Source organism: Diachasmimorpha longicaudata, chromosome 1 (assembly GCF_034640455.1).
Source record: "Diachasmimorpha longicaudata isolate KC_UGA_2023 chromosome 1, iyDiaLong2, whole genome shotgun sequence".
In the NCBI taxonomy this organism is placed as follows: Eukaryota; Metazoa; Arthropoda; class Insecta; order Hymenoptera; family Braconidae; genus Diachasmimorpha; species Diachasmimorpha longicaudata.
The window spans coordinates 11,940,317-11,956,084 of NC_087225.1; the positions used below are offsets into that span (position 1 = coordinate 11,940,317).

The 15,768-nt window shown below is 38.0% G+C and overlaps 4 protein-coding genes across 7 annotated transcripts; 2 read left to right on the top strand and 2 right to left on the bottom strand.

Annotated features, from left to right (window-relative positions):
• Positions 1–463: 463 nt before the first annotated feature.
• On the top strand, positions 464–2,546 carry LOC135168509 (thioredoxin domain-containing protein). The gene is made up of 6 exons (XM_064132777.1): positions 464–710; positions 964–1,149; positions 1,367–1,505; positions 1,582–1,743; positions 1,954–2,079; positions 2,212–2,546. Exons 1-6 carry the CDS (start codon positions 569–571, stop codon positions 2,363–2,365), a joined length of 909 nt encoding a protein of 302 aa, XP_063988847.1. The 5' UTR covers positions 464–568; the 3' UTR covers positions 2,366–2,546.
• Positions 2,547–2,685: 139 nt separating this feature from the next.
• Positions 2,686–4,704, bottom strand: LOC135168504 (ELMO domain-containing protein 2). Its single transcript, XM_064132763.1, has one exon. It carries the CDS (start codon positions 4,235–4,237, stop codon positions 3,299–3,301), a length of 939 nt encoding a protein of 312 aa, XP_063988833.1. The 5' UTR covers positions 4,238–4,704; the 3' UTR covers positions 2,686–3,298.
• A 1,002-nt stretch (positions 4,705–5,706) lies between these two features.
• LOC135172536 (putative carbonic anhydrase 3) lies at positions 5,707–10,371 on the top strand. 3 transcript variants are annotated; one of them, XM_064138621.1, is made up of 7 exons: positions 5,707–5,929; positions 7,841–7,897; positions 8,851–9,006; positions 9,074–9,297; positions 9,432–9,668; positions 9,929–10,061; positions 10,127–10,371. In XM_064138621.1, the coding sequence occupies exons 1-7, from the start codon at positions 5,890–5,892 to the stop codon at positions 10,189–10,191; spliced, it is 912 nt and encodes a 303-aa protein (XP_063994691.1). In that variant the 5' UTR covers positions 5,707–5,889; the 3' UTR covers positions 10,192–10,371. The 3 variants fall into 3 exon arrangements, with proteins under 3 accessions (XP_063994691.1, XP_063994681.1, XP_063994670.1); XM_064138600.1 differs by lacking the exon at positions 5,707–5,929 and adding an exon at positions 6,223–6,694; XM_064138611.1 differs by lacking the exon at positions 5,707–5,929 and adding an exon at positions 6,208–6,694 and having other exon boundaries at positions 9,929–10,371.
• On the bottom strand, positions 10,342–14,527 carry LOC135172527 (anosmin-1). Of its 2 annotated transcripts, XM_064138576.1 has the most exons (8): positions 14,206–14,527; positions 13,980–14,107; positions 12,541–12,733; positions 11,962–12,312; positions 11,450–11,652; positions 11,222–11,366; positions 10,682–10,905; positions 10,342–10,572 (listed from the first exon to the last, which is right to left on the bottom strand). In XM_064138576.1, the coding sequence occupies exons 1-8, from the start codon at positions 14,510–14,512 to the stop codon at positions 10,342–10,344; spliced, it is 1,782 nt and encodes a 593-aa protein (XP_063994646.1). In that variant the 5' UTR covers positions 14,513–14,527. The 2 variants fall into 2 exon arrangements, with proteins under 2 accessions (XP_063994646.1, XP_063994656.1); XM_064138586.1 differs by lacking the exon at positions 10,342–10,572 and having other exon boundaries at positions 10,730–10,905; positions 11,203–11,366.
• Between the last annotated feature and the right edge of the window lie 1,241 nt (positions 14,528–15,768).

Consider the following 15,768-nt stretch of genomic DNA (forward strand, 5'->3'; position numbering starts at 1 on the left):
ATCACATAAAATATCTTATACAGTTGAATTGATAATGAGCGGATGAATTAGAGATGATGAGTGAACCAATCGGAAAAGTGTCAATTTTTAGAATTGCTTAAATTCTAGATAGAAATCCAACTCTATAAATTAATAAGAAATCGTAGTCGATACTTCTCAAATATTCTCGGTGTCAGAAGACCTCATTCCTTCGAAATACTTCTCAAAATTGTGAAGAATATATTCGTTTCTCTCTCAACAATCACCACCAGAATGTTTACGAAATTTCCTTTTTTTTCAAAGTTATATTCTGTTCTCAATTAACTCATCAATTTTTTTATGAGTAATCGATCATTTCCGCAGATGATAAATCAATACCCACTTGAATTTTAAATTTTCCTTCGTTCTTCAATCCTTACCGTCCGACCTATCACAACTGGAGGAATAAACTACGCATGCGCAAAGAAATACCGGCATTGTCTCAGTGAATTTCGTCGACGTCAATAAGAACTCAATTTCAGCGACAGTCATTGACACGTCGGTTTAATGACGTGTTTCAATTTTATCGAGTGAACAAAGACATTAAAAAATGAGGGATTTCTTAATTGTTCTCTTCTGCATAATTTTTTTCGCTTTGCGAAACCCTGAAGCGAAGCAAAGTCTCGACACTGTCAGTGATGATGAGTTACTAAAATACATAAAAAATGAGCAATTTGTTGTTGTGTTATTCAGTAAGTTTCTCTTTTTCACATTAATTCTGTAAACATATGCTTTCATATATTAGCATATATTAACACCTGCAGCACAGTTTAAGTTAATGGTCAGAGCTATGGTTGGATTTGAGTCACATAACCTCACTAAATAGCTCATTTTGAAAATTAAACATAAATCCTCGCTCCAACATTTTATGTTTATGTAGTAGGAAAGTAATGATGCTCTGACACAAGCTAAAGCCATTGACTACTCATTTTATTATTCCTCCAGCTAAGAGAGACTGTCAAAGTTGTGCCAAATACGAAACCGAACTTGTCAATCTGAGAGATGATCTAGTAGATAGTCTATCAGCCTGGGTCCTTCAAGTTGACAACAGCCAATTATTGAAATTGTACAGCCCTGCCAAGGAGCCTGCCTTAGTCTTCTTCAGGAATGGAATCCCATTGCTATATGATGGTAAACCGACTGTCTAAGCTACATTTAGAAAGGGCGAAAAATATGTGGCTATTGAGAAGTCAATTTATTTACTTAATATCCTCAATAGAACAAAAGTTTCTTTATTTCTTCATTTTTCCGCGTGAATTATTCTCTTCACATTTTTTGTGAACAAGCGTGAGAGCACATTCTTTCTTTTACTGTTGCTATACATTCTCTATTATATTTCTCGTGATAGGACAATTGAATGACGACGAAATATTGCAAACATTTGTGGATAATAAAGAGCCGATAGTGAAGGAATTGACCGATGAGAATTTCGAGCACCTGACCCAGGCGAGCAGTGGAGCTACAACCGGAGACTGGTTTGTCATGTTGTAAGTGTCTCATCAAATAAGTCTTCACAAAATTCGAATACTTAGCGAGAATAATTAATTATTACTTTTATAACAGCTACAGTAGCGACTGCATTGACTGTCAACGAATGGGCGCAAGATGGGAGGCAGTTGGTGCAAAACTGAAAAATAGAGTTAATGTAGCACGTGTCAATAAATACACCACCGGCGCTTCCACAGCCAGACGGTTCAACGTTTTTAACGTTCCAGAATTCATCCTGTAAGTTATTAATCCCAGAGTGGAATAAATTATGCTCGCCATATGAATATTCCAAATCCATAGAATCATTTCAATTGATTTTTGGCAACTTCAAGATGAAACTTATTCAAGTTTAATTAAAAAACGTTCGACGTTCGACCTGAATTTTGACGAAATTCCTCTGGAAATGTGGAATTACCAAAATTTAATCCACCTGGATTTGATTTCTAGATTTCGACAGGGAAAAATGTACCGTTATCACATTCCCAAATATGATATCAACGCATTTGTATCATTTGCGAGGGATTGGTATAAAAATGCACAATCTGAGAGGGTTCCAGTACCACAAAGTCCATTGTAAGTCAAAAATAGGATAACTACATACTTTCGATCTGACATAATGAACTTGAACAATTCTACATAAGAAACAGTTTATTAAATTACAGGAAAAAACGTTAATATTTTTTTCCCTCTATTTTTCATTTTTAGTGATGACCTCACCCAAATGATCGCCAATTTCCTTCGCGAGAATCCCTGGATCATGAAGCTCACTAGTATCATCATGGGAGTAATGATAATCGTATCAGTGGCCTCTAAACTACGGAAAAAGTCGGAAACTCCGGAAAAGAAAAAGGAGAAATGAAAAAAAAAACGATCACTACTGAGACTTACTGAATATGTACATAAAATAATGATTCCAATTAGTGAGAAAAGGGTAGAGGATTTTTTTTTCTCTATTTCTTATTCACTAGATGATTCTTTCTCATTCCAATTTTTACAATTTTGTATCAGTAGAAAATATATTCTTTGAAGTTTTAAATGTCCTTTTACAGTCAATCGTCAAGTTATTTCGGGCGGCAATCGATATTTTCGGAGAAGTCACTTGCACATTCGATAGGGCTTTCTATTGATTACATTTTTATATTCTTCTACAGTTTTGGTTCAAATAAATAATTCATTACATCTTTAAAAGTCATTTATTGATTATAAACACAAAATAATTGTGAAATATAATCCCTAGCTTCCTCAGATGTGGAATGTTTCCAAACTACTAGACTTTAACACACGATCAAGCTCACAAATTTATCAAAAACTTGCAAACTGTGCAGAAATAAATCATTACAATAGTTACAATTAAGTATTGAAGTGGTGAACTACAATATAAGAGTCAATTTAATTTGTTTCATTCAGAGTTGAAGTGGAAAATCAGATGGATCAACTCTGAAAGTTCCAAGATAACTTAATTTTGGCAAATGTTTGCCAGTAATTTATTGAAAAGTTTCATACTGATATTCATCATTATAACTTTCATGCGATTGGAATTTCATATCATTTAAGAAATATTCCAATGCTTTTGTTGACAATTTTATAACTTATACACATTCGAATTATATAAAATTAAAAGTAAATTGCCATTGACTTTTGACAAGTCTCCACAAACCATTAGAAATCCATCGAAAATATGTCGTACACAGATTTACCATGACAAATTGTAAACACAACAAACACTAGTTATATTTTTTTACCACTTCATATCGGCCCAAAGTCTCTCTCGAACCGACGAGCACTTCCCTAATTAAATATTATCAACCGAAAGATTGAGTCTAAACACAGTCTTAGGATTGCCTAGAGCTCCCCTGATATTCCCCTCAAACTTTTCCTGTATCGCCGAGAACTCCATCATATTACTAGGTTTGGACTCAATCCAAAACTCATCAAACTCGTAAAACAGGTAGCTATAAAACTGATGAAAGGCACGAACAGTAGGCAGAGTTTTCGCTGAATTATACACATGAGTTTTAGCAGTGCCATCCCTCAGCAACCTCATCGCCATGCTGGTGATGTTGATCCCCACAATGGCAAAGGCATATCCATACTTAGGATGATTGGAATGGAGAAGTGCGTGTGCAGCTGCTGTAGGATATTCCTCAGCAAAGTAGACTAGATTCTCCAGTCCCAGGATGCCCATACCCCTGAAGTCCGTCTTGGGATCATCCCCCTGGAATCCAATGTCCTGCCATTGCTTTGTCACCCTGGCCTCCAGTGGTTCCCCAGGCTTCAGCAGATTCCACAACTTCAACAGAGACAACTCGTGCTCAGAATTCTCCGAGTCATAAACTGTTTTCCTCTTTTCCTCACACTCAACCACGAGTTGGCGATACCCCCAGATGACCTCCACACACTTTCCAAAGGACTTAGGAAAATCAGGATGACATAGTGGATCAATCTTCTTGGTCAGTAGCACTGTTTCAATAGCTGCCTCCAGGATGACTCTCTCCGTTCTCGTGTTCAGCCCTCGATTACGCGCTATGTCATCCAGATGTGCCACCAGAATCTTGATATCCGGGTTTCGAGACTGACGTAGAGATCTCTCCACACCCAATGCTCGAGGTGCACCCGAAGGCTCCCCGTAGCAGATCCTCTGGAGCTCACACATTTGCGTTGTCTGATGTAAAAACCATTTTATGAGGGGCCTCAAGTACACGTAAATCAGGGACCAGAGGTAATCAATCATGATTGATGAATGAAAATAACTATGTCAATGGAGACTATCATGTCCAGATGGTGGGGTTGTGATAGAGCAATCACGGAGGTTCAACTGGTCATTGTCACAGAGGGGTTGAAGTTTCGGATGTTTTTTTTTACCTCGATTATCCGTGGATTTGCAGGTTATGCTGTCATTCAGAGGCTAGCAGCTCTTTTAGTGCGAAAACTCGTCATTTTTTTTTTCTTTAAGAGGTCGGGTAGTTGTGGACGCGATGGTTGAAGTAACGTGCAGTATACTCGAAGTCGATGGGGTTTATCGATTTTTCGAGGGTTCTTGAGAGGATAGGGACGTTGACCGGCAACGGAGAATGGACAACAACACTGCGCAACACACGCGAAGACGGCGGCGTGAGGCTCACAGTAAGTACATGTACGGGTGTGAAAGGTTACGTGAGCGATGGTAAGGAAGAATCCTACCGTTGCATTCTAAGTTTGAAGTAAAGGCGCGATCGGAAGGACCTCGTGAAATGGTCGTTTATAAACTCTCTGAATTTTTCCCATATAGCGTAAATCTGAAGTGAAAAATGTAAAATGTCCATAAGATGATAAATTTTTTGATGTTCCGGCTGATAAACCACTGGCGTCATGTGTAAAGTCTATAAACTTGGTCGAACATTAATGTCGAGAAATGTATGACATGCGATTTTAGGCGTTCCAACGCGACCGATAAACTAAATGTTCTATTACTCCGTGGAGTTTACTGCTTTATTTATCTGTGCAAGTCTCGTATTGGAGGAATATGCGAGTTTCAGTTAACTTATTCCAGAAATATTGAAAAATCAGAGACTTGCGAAGAAATCTTTTTTTGAATTTCAGCAGATCCTCCAGAGCGGTCATGTATGTCTTCTCCCCTCAATAATTTTCTCCCTCCGATTTATTCCGTCCCAATTTCCCAAACAATAATAGCCAACAAACTAAACTCCATTCAATGCTTTTGACATAGCCCAATAAAGAATTCACCACAGATCATTCCGCCTATTTAACCGCGAATAAAAAAATCCTAATTACCACGAATTAACTAATCATCTTCAGTCCCGGCTGAAAAGAAACTGATCGTTCAATCCTCATGACTTAATTCTTGTCAATGGGCTCCTGAAAATACTATCACTCATTATATTTCCGCCACCCCGTCAGAAGTTCCATCGCTGCGCATGATGTGCATCCGATGCCAGTGGGAAGCCGATATCTCTCCTTATGTCACAATGGAGACATAATCCCTTGCAACTCCACCACCAGCTCCACTCGATACTGCCTGAACCATCGGGATGTCCATTGTTCAATTCTCCATTTGTTCAATAACCCAGTGATCCTAAAGGTATGACCAACATCAGGGTCATTATCCAAGTTAAACCAGCTGAATACATGTAAGAATAGTTCATAGATAGTCATTGTGAGTGCAATACCAATGTCTAATACTCCGAGGGTTGAGTATTTGACCAGTCGACTGAACGAAATCATCTTCAGTCGTTGGACACTAATCGCACGGCTCGGACGGTTTACCGCATTGTTTATTTTCAGTTTGCAAAAATATTTCTTTATCGACTTTACTGACGCCAACAGTCGAGTGAATTCCACAAAATTATCGTCTTAAGTTTAATAAACAGTTGGAAAATTCAGACGATGATACATATTCATTACGTCGCTTTTATTTTTATTTCAAGTGAGCTTTTTTTCTTAGTTTTAATTTTCAATCGTTTATGTGCTTTGCGGAGGAAAATTGTCTAAGAAAATTCGGTGGCGACGTGGTAAACTAAGATCAGTGTGTTTTTTCGAAATTTCTTCAACTAGTTGGATTGAACATTTTCTAAAACATCAAGTTTTTGGGAGCTTCTCTGATAAGATATTATTTTAACAATTTTTGTAGCTCACCAAAGCTCTGAGATTTTGTCCCACTTAGCACAGAAAAAAACGACTGAATTGCAACACATGATGATTATTTTATTACATGACATACTCCAGAATTTTATGACATTTCTCTAGAGAAGTTCTCTACCCTTGTAAAGGGGGTTTTATTTGTCGGCTTCACTCGCTCGAAGCAATTGTCCCTGATTCTGAGAATGTAATCGAGTGATCCTGCAATTATGAAATATTAGGGTCATTATTCGAGCTAAACTATCTGACTACACGTAAGAGTGGTTCATATGCAAATAGATAGTCGTTGTGAGTGCAATGCCAATGTGGAATACCCCGGGGGTGGAGTATTTGATCAGTCGCTTGAACGAAATCATCTTCAGTCGCTGGACATTAATCGCATCGCTCGGACGCACCGGCATATTTTTCAAATTTTTCTAAACTTTTTTATTGATTTAACTGCAGTCAATAGCCCAGTGAACTGACAAAAAAAATTTTTTCTATGAAATAAATAGTGGGGAAGTTCGGAAAATGACATTTATTCACCTCATCGTTTTAGTTTTCTTTACTTCTGGTGAGAATTCTTTCCTCAATTTTTAATTCCCGTCATTATCTACATATCAGAATATTCCACGCATTGAAAATACCTGCGATATTTGTGCGACAGTGACACTGCGATTGCTATTTTCGTTCCACGCCCTCGGGGCTACAAAGTGTGAGAATAACTGAGTGCATCATGTAGTGATGAGACAACTAGATTACGAGATTCAATGGGTCAAGTTTACGTTCCACATGAACCAAAATTTATCAAATTCTAGCTTTACAACCGCTTTCAATGGTAAATCGTGACAAAATGAATCGATCTCGAGTTTCTTTCAATAATCGAATTTTACAAAAAAAAATGCGAAAAATCTTTTGGACATTTTCTATCAAAGTTGTTCTATTTTTATTTAAATCATATAACTAATGATTGATAAGATTCCTGAATATGCGACGAAACTATAAATAAAGAATTGAATTTTCTATTAAAACTAAATTTGTTCACTTGCAAGAAAGGTAGTAAGAGAAACTCCCATTAATAATAAAAATCATCTGCAAATAAAATATTAGTTCTGTCCATCAATATCAGTTTCCAGTCATCCGTCATAAACTCCAACCTCTTGATTATAAATAGGAAAGCTCTCGATCAATCGGTTGCCAAAAAAAACGAAATGAATCCCCTGAATGGGCAGACCCAACTGTAATTGCAAGATTAATGAAGGCAAAGTGAGATAACCAGTGAGGAAGGAAGAACTTATCAGACGGACTTTTCGCCGGTGGTTTGGTCTGATTCACTCGCTCAATGCAATGTCGTGATGCTAAAATTATGTTCAATGTGAGAGTTTAATTAACAATTTGGGTTCACATGAGATAGTAAACATTCAACCTTCACTTCAATTCGTCAACGAATTTTTTAATCAACGAATAACAGGCCCGAATAAGAGTTATAAATAACAATCCAGTGGGAAAGGAGTCGGAGGGTTCAATTCGCTTAGTTTTCTATCGTTATCTCCGAATCCAGGAGAGATACGTAAATTTTCATCTCACGCTTTTTTGTAGTGCTCAAGTTACTCTCGAGAAAAGTTAATACTAAAAATTTTCCTGGTTCTCCAGATTAGCCGATTATCGCAATCAACTCAACCTGTTGCTGCGATTTACTCAATTCAGTTAATTTTTTTAGGTGTCCACGTGAGTTTGCAGAGTGACGGATCATCTTGGACATACACTGGTGAAAATGGTAGGGATAAATTTTTCTCAGCAAGAGTCGAATGTCAAAATTGATAATCAATAGACGAAGACATAAATCTCATGAAACAAAGGAAGTGATAGCATTCCTTATCTGATTTTTTCAATTAATAAGAGAGTCGGATCCGCTATCGTTAATGACCATCTGAGATTTTCCACTCGTGAAGATAAAATTTGTATTTTTTGCTCTTGGAAGAATTAAAAAACAGAAGCCAATTTTTTTCCGCAAAACAGGGACAGCGACAATATGTTTGTGGAAGAATTGAGTACACTGGCGCATTTCATGTGTCAATGGCTGGCGTTATAACGTACGACAGCTTAGTTTTACATAGATGAAAGAAGGGGGAGGCCTTTTGAATCGTATCGCTCTACCGCAACGGTCTCTTGCTGATTGAGGAAATGATGCGCTATAGCACAGATTGGATAATTGCCAATTTACGAATATCCTTAGTTGTTTGACGCCGTTCCGTTACCATAGAAATTAATGAGTTTAATGTCAACTTCATTTTTTCATTAAAAAATTGGTGACGTAGATTATTGACTTCTGCAGGCAGGAAAGATAAGAAGAGAAAACGTTTTTGGCTCATTTACCCTAAAAAAACAACCCAATTACTAATTGTCCCTGCAAATATTAAAATTAATTAATGTAGTTATCATGATTCTGTGAGACGTCTTGATAGAAAAAATTGTCTCTGTACGACCCCCGTGAGAATATTTGAGGGTTTTCCGTGTCGAATACGTTAAGTGAACGAAGGAAAATTACTTCATTCATTAACTTCTAAGCTCTCAAATTGTTCCACAAAGGAATGAGTATCTGCCTAAGATTCCGAACTATCTATTAGTTAATGCAGAGCCAACGGGACTATTATAGTATAGGATAATGCAACGCTTGGCTGCTGGCTTCCTACATAATATCCTCGATAATTAATGGTCGATTGTCTTCAGGACCTGAGAACTGGGGTGCCGTCTGTACAAACGGAAAACACCAGTCCCCAATTGACATCATCTCCGAGGACGCCATCAAACTTGATTTGGGCTCCTTGAAGTTTACGCGATATGATTTTGCGTATGAGGCAACGCTCGTGAACAATGGCCACAGCGGTAAATACGCCGAAATCTTTGGAAAATATAATGCAATTTAATAAAAATAAACACCGGTTCCTTTCAGTTCAAATAACTCTGTCAGGAGTGTCTCTGTATCTGAATGGTGGAGGCCTGAACTCGACGTATAACTTTGAACAGATGCACTTTCACTGGGGTGCTGAACACACCATTGACGGACACCGCGACGTTCTTGAGCTTCACCTCGTGCACTTCGATAAAAAATACGACAATGTTTCCATTGCTGCGCAGCATGAAAACGGCGTTGTTGTTATTGCGGTTTTATTTAAGGTACATTTCGTAACTGTTGTGCGACCAATAGAGCTTTCACGGGAAAAATTGATATGTCGTGTGACACGTCGGTAACGGTTACGAGATCACTGAGAATATGATTTTTATTTGTTAAATTTGTTGACACTTTACAGTTGAGTGATCGAGACAATAAAGATCTCGATCCAATAATCCAAGCGACGGAGATGGTAGGCTCCCAATGGGTAGGGACCACTCGAGCAAAGATACAGCAGAAAATCATCCCTCAGTTATTACTTCCGAAGGACAAGACATCCTTCTACAAGTATCAAGGATCATTAACGACACCAGGATGTCAGGAAACCGTCACGTGGTTTATATTTACGGAAAAATTGACGGTTTCACTGGAACAGGTGAATATAATTTTTCATAATTTGTTCAATCTAAATGTAAAATTCCAATGGAAAACTTGAAAGCTTGTGCCAAAAATGTCTATTAAAGTGTTGTTAAGAAAAAGCTTTCCAAAAAACATGAACAGAATGGACAACAGACAAACTTAGGAAATAGTCAAGAAAAAGCTCTTGGAATTTTCCGGTAGTAATAGAGAATGGTGCTTAATTAAAGATTAAGATTAATATTATTAGAAAGTTTTATTTTGAATCTCTGATTTCAGTTGAGGGTTTTCCAGAGATTAGAAACACCTCAGGGCCCTTTACTATTCAACTACCGACCGATTCAGCCCAGTAACAACAGAAAAATCTACCACCATTTAATAGGATATTCTTCAAGCTCAATTACACTCACCAGTAATTTAACACACATTACATTATTATTATTAATATCATTATTATCGTACTCCCATAATTTTTAGAAAACCAACTTCTCGAAATAATGGCCAGGATGTTCATGCGATACCAATACCGCCAGTTATTCTAGTCGTTTAATACCCATGAATTTAAGGAAAAGCAATATAAGAATGCATGATAATACTTCAACTTTTTATTATCAGAGCAATCGTTATCCATTGAGGATTGATACCATTGAAATTTACACAGTGAATTTAATTTTTTTTTACTGATGATTTCTTCAAAAATATACATTCTCACGTCTCTTTAATCTGGCTTTTCTTCTTTTACACCTCGATGTTCCTCGATCATTACGTCGATTTTGCCGATTTTGGCAATCGTTAGTAACAAATTCGATTGTTAATTTTCGTTGAGCTGCTGTTTTTTTTTCATTGCCAGGGTTATTTATACTCTGGACTTGGACGCTGTACGTGCAGTTTTTTTCGAGGCCTTTTATGTCATATCGAGTTTTCTGTAAACAGAATTCGTCAATTTGAGTTGGGACACTGTTATCTTGTTTCATTAAGATGAAAGTTTCTATTTAGATTGCTACAGAACTAGTTAATATATTTTTTAATTACTTGTGCAATATCGAAGTAGTGAGTTCGATTACTGAATTTTGAGTCCTTCGATTTTTGAAGTGCTTGACAACTTTCCTCTGTCCAACTGACGTTATAATTGGACGCCTGATTATCCAAGGGCCACACCAGTCGCGCCTCGATATCATTAGCGCACCGACAGATCAATCGACGCACACGCAGGTCCATGTGGTGCTTCTCACACCGGCCGTTTCTCCCCAATTCGGCTGCAAGAAGGTGAGACTTGAATAGGAGTGATTATAGGTGTGAAATAATTTAAAGGATACATAGAGACGAGTGTGAAAGGGTAAAAAAAAATTGCAGCACTTGGTGTAAGAATAAAACCCTTGTGAAGTGATTGATAAAGAAATCTTGTAGAAAGTATCACAATACAAGTTGGAAAATTTAGCATAGAATTTTCGTGGAATTCCAATTTAATGGAATTTCTTAGGGAAAACCGTGTGAGTTCATATTGATGATGTGATGTGCAGTGTTTCGGCTTTTTGTTTTCGTTGTATTCTTACCTATAGGTCGCATCCCTACCGTATTTCTCGTAATCCGTGGAGTTGAAGACTATCGACGCCTTACGGGATGCCAGCCGACGATCTCCGTACAGGGATATCGCTTGCACTTGGAGGAAGTATTGAAAGCCAATCTCCAGATTTTTTATTTCGTAACAATTTTTCTCCTGAAACATGAGATGACGAGAAATGGTAACGAATTGAAATGATTTCAACGGAATCTCTTCAAATAAAAAAAGTCCTCGGTTACCTTGGGAACACTCTGATGATGAACGAGAATTGAGTCATTAGGTGGTCCGCGAATGAAACGACTCCAAAAGAGCTTGTAGAACATGATTGGTACATCGGACGATGGTTGCCTCCACCGCAACAGAATTCTCAAGTTTCCATTTGCTGGCTGGACACGTGCACCACTCAGCGATAAATTCCGAGGCTCTCGTGGATTTTTCGGGGCTGATAAAAAAAAAGTATCAACTCGACTGAATGAAACATCAATGAAGGCGGAGAATGATCGTTGTTTTTTAATTAGGAAGCGAAAAAATTTTAATCAATTGAATCCCTCGAAATTTTTAGAGAGAAAATAAAGAAATGAGTGGATTTAGAGAAGAAGGTCAAATGTCAATCATAAAATGATATAATTTTCCGTTTAAACTGCCACAACCTACAGATGGAAATTCCAGTTAAATTTTTCCTCACAAGTGTTGGATTTATTCAGCATGTTGCAAACCGAGTCACAACTCAATTGATTCCTCAATGAATTACCTGCAGTCTTGAAAGGCACAGACGGTAATGAATATCCCTTGGATCCATTCTCATTAACCGCGGCCACTCTAAATTGATACCAATGGCCAGTTTTAAGTCCAGCACGAATCGACGCGTGTGGCTTGCTGGAAACGTGACGCACAGACCACGAACTCAGCCGGGATTCCAAGTAACGTGGACCAAGTACGTGACGTTCTTCAACAAGATATCTGATACTCGGTGGTTCATCGTTTATTAAATCTTGTTTGAATTTTGTCATTTTTACACTTCTCTTGTTGGTCGTCCAGTTGAGTGTCACCATAGTCGATTTTTCACGACGAATTTCCATGCCGTCGGGTATCGGTGGTATATCTGAGGGCGGAAAAAAGGGCGGAATTCAAATACCGCAACTTTCGTTGAAATTTTCAGACGACATTTTGGCATCGACTAATTTTGAAATACTGCTCACTAACAAATACATAATTGCCAAGTGCCGGAGATTTCTAACGCGCTGAAATCGCTAATGACGTCACACAGCCGCTAAGCAAAGCGCGCCCGACGGAGTGCTAATGAAGAAATAATTTATTTTGATAGTCTTACCATCCCGTTCTTCTAACCCCGTCGGCATCATGCAAGTGACTCCGCAGTCATTAGTACAGCACTTTGTAAAATCCGGACATTGCGAATCATCTCCACATGCCTCCAAGCAAGCGGCTTCAAACGGAGACATTGAATTTTCCTCAGGACAATTGCCAGGTTTTGTGTAGTTTTGAGTCAAACAATTCTTCATACACTGCAATTAAAATTGATAACAAAACGTAAAAGTGTAAGTTACCACGAAACACGTGCGAGCAAATTATGCAACGTTTCGTTCAACTATGTTCCCAAAAGTAATGATCCTGACCCGAAAAATTCGAAATTTGACACATACAATTCTTTTACTGAGAGGCAAGAAGTGCAAATTAGCAAATTAGGGGCGAAATTCTTGAATAGACCGACCAAAAATTGCCAGAAAACAGGTTCAATAGAAAACGAAAAGAATTTCCTACGGAATTCGTTGTTTTTTTTTCAATTAACTTTTTTCACAGGTCGTCTTTTTCCAATCCCCTTATCATCTTAGCAGACATGTCCTATCAATATTTTTTTCCACATGATCCAGGGTCAATGCACTTTAGCTATCGCTTCCTGCTTCTTCAATCCTCCATAGGGATTTAACCATCACGCTCCACCTGAATCTTTTAACCATGAACTTCTCAACAGAAATCGCAATGGGAAGCGCATAAATCGCACTGGCTCGAGCTAAGAAACAGGTTCGCTTACTTATTGGCCTACTTTTTATAGTGGAAGTGCTCTCAAAATGACCAAGAGCCTCGATGGAACACGCGGGAGGTACAACGTAAAACTTGGCTTCCTCGAAATAAAATAAAGTGAGTAAAGGTCCACCTTCTCATCGCATGCTTTTTTTACTTCTCAAACTTCTTTGTTCTGTTTTATTTTTTATTTTTTTTTGCTACATCTCATGCGCGCCCCCTTCCTTTCCTTGTTTTACAATTCACGCATGGAAACCTGTTTTTCGATAATGCTAAGGGAGCGATTACTTTTTTATTTCCCCTTGAGATTTGCCGTTTTTTTCCGGTTTATTGTACCTCTTTTGTGGAACAAGAAATAATTTTTTTTATTACGTAATGTGGTGAGGAAATTCAATCCGGGGTTCAGGGAGCAATGATTTTATTTTCGTGGGTTAATTCAATTTATACTACTCAATTTTTTGTTTATGTGTTTTTTTAGATCGTTGAGCGAAACGTGTGATATTTCGATATGGAATTACATCATTTGAAAAAAAAAATTTCTTCAAGTTTCAAACTTGGAGGTAATTTATTTAATTGCTCCCATTTATTTATAATACCTCGACTTTCAAAAGTCCGTTTTACCCCATTCACTATCAATTGTAAGTGAGCAATGAATGAGCAATGAAAAAGATACCTTGAAAAACGAGCTTATGTTGAAGTATTGGAATATTAAAAAAAAAGTATTTGTACCTCATCGATTGGCGAATATCCATCGCACTTGGCATCGCACCTAGCCACATTGATTGGATCATACTCTTCGATGTACTTCATCCAAGACGCAAGACAGCTGGGAATAATGATCCACCATACCCACCATTCTAATCCAGACATCAGTTTATCAAAATTATAATCTTTATTATCGCTCAGAATTGGTTTAGATGGTAATTAAAAAGTTATTTCGTAGATAATTACGTACTCTTATTCCTCCCTGCTACCATGACACGATGAAATGACACTTTCCACGGATATATGCTGAGCAATTTAGAAATGCGCAAAAAGCTGAGGATTCGTATGGTCAGGCTGGCGCCTATCGACTCGATGCGTTCAAAACTGGCGATCGAGTTGACTTTTCTGACCGGTCGATCCTTGCCTCCAGCCTCTCCTACCTCTCCAACGGACCCGGACGGCCCCGAACGGCCCACATCATCGTTACCACCACCCAGCGACCCTGTGCTCTGCCCCATCACCATCATCGGACGTTTTAAGGAGTATAAACCGATCATCGTACTTACAAATTCATATTCACCACAATTTTTTTTTTTTTTGATCAAATGACAAAATGTAGTATTATATCACACGTGCGAAAAGGATCATTTTTTCGCACACAAGCGTGACCCGTCGTAATTTTAGTGATATCTACCGGGTTCACTGTTCAAAATAATAGAACGGGGGGAGTAATTGTGTGAGAAAAGCGAACTTTTGAGACAAATACCACGAATGGATTACATCCTCACTTGTGCATAATGATGTGCTTATGTTTCACCGCTTCCCAAAAATCAAAAAATACTTTTAGTGGCGCATCTCGAAATATGAAAATTGAAGGAAATACTGTTGAGGAACTTAGAAAGTTCCTGTCTTGGAATTTCTATGGAAAATGTTTAGGCAGAAAAAGTTGTATAAATTATTGGACAGCTTTGATCACCAAATCACATTCTTCATGATCTACTCGCGATTTCCAATGCAACATTTGATTTCATCAAATTGTCGAATGCCGAAGGAAGTAAATTCTTCGAGGAGATTGCCTCGGTCCAGTGCACTCTATCGGATACGTATATATTTTATAATTCCACATAAATAACTTCGTTTTTTAACTGAAATTTTATGACTCTCTCGTGGCCAGACACCAGAGGCTGTTAAAATGCTAACTTTACAACCCGATGGCTTAGGTATCGGCTCGAGCCCCTCCTCTCAGAGCACTAATTGTCTATTGTCCTTGTTTTTGTCTATCACGACTTTACTATCAGTGACGGGGCTTCAGTCTTCAGTTCCAAGCCGAAATTTCATTCTCAGTTATGCCAGTAATTCTGAAAGAATTAGTCACTATTTTTTATCTGCATGTGATTCTATCCCACTTTCTTCATATGTTGTGTCTACCAAATCTTATTTCATCCACCTTAAATTCTTGAATTACTCATCAACTTGGTGGTGTCATTTATGGTCTCGAATGGAAATTAATCTTAAATTTTCCCAGGTGTTTGTAACATTCGTTCAGTTATTGTTTGCAAAATTTAATCAGATCATCATACCTGATCCACGATTGGTTCTCACGGGGACTTATACTAATATTGGGTCTCAGCACTGCCAAATTCACTCTGCACCCCCTGGGAGCTTTTAGAGGGATTTCGGCAATATCGTGCAACTGACAATTTCGTTTAAGTGGAAACGGAACCTCCGTGTCTGTCTGAATCCGTTCTTATTCAGTGATCTGTGATCACCATTTGTGCGACATGATGCCAGACTTGCTTTAGTTGATGATAAA

Bases quoted from the DNA above. Each gene is read 5' to 3' on its own strand.
- LOC135168509 (XM_064132777.1), top strand. From the start codon at position 569: ATGAGGGATTTCTTAATTGTTCTCTTCTGCATAATTTTTTTCGCTTTG. The intron at 1,506-1,581 runs GTAAGTGTCTCA...CTTTTATAACAG, and splicing joins GGAGACTGGTTTGTCATGTT to CTACAGTAGCGACTGCATTG. The intron at 2,080-2,211 runs GTAAGTCAAAAA...TTTCATTTTTAG, and splicing joins CCAGTACCACAAAGTCCATT to TGATGACCTCACCCAAATGA.
- LOC135168504 (XM_064132763.1), bottom strand. From the start codon at position 4,237: ATGATTGATTACCTCTGGTCCCTGATTTACGTGTACTTGAGGCCCCTC.
- LOC135172536 (XM_064138611.1), top strand. From the start codon at position 6,652: ATGACATTTATTCACCTCATCGTTTTAGTTTTCTTTACTTCTG. The intron at 6,695-7,840 runs GTGAGAATTCTT...TAATTTTTTTAG, and splicing joins TTTAGTTTTCTTTACTTCTG to GTGTCCACGTGAGTTTGCAG. The intron at 9,007-9,073 runs GTAAATACGCCG...GGTTCCTTTCAG, and splicing joins CGTGAACAATGGCCACAGCG to TTCAAATAACTCTGTCAGGA.
- LOC135172527 (XM_064138576.1), bottom strand. From the start codon at position 14,512: ATGATCGGTTTATACTCCTTAAAACGTCCGATGATGGTGATGGGGCAG. The intron at 11,653-11,961 runs GTAATTCATTGA...TTTTTTTATCAG, and splicing joins TGTGCCTTTCAAGACTGCAG to CCCCGAAAAATCCACGAGAG. The intron at 11,367-11,449 runs GTAACCGAGGAC...CTCATGTTTCAG, and splicing joins ATCATCAGAGTGTTCCCAAG to GAGAAAAATTGTTACGAAAT.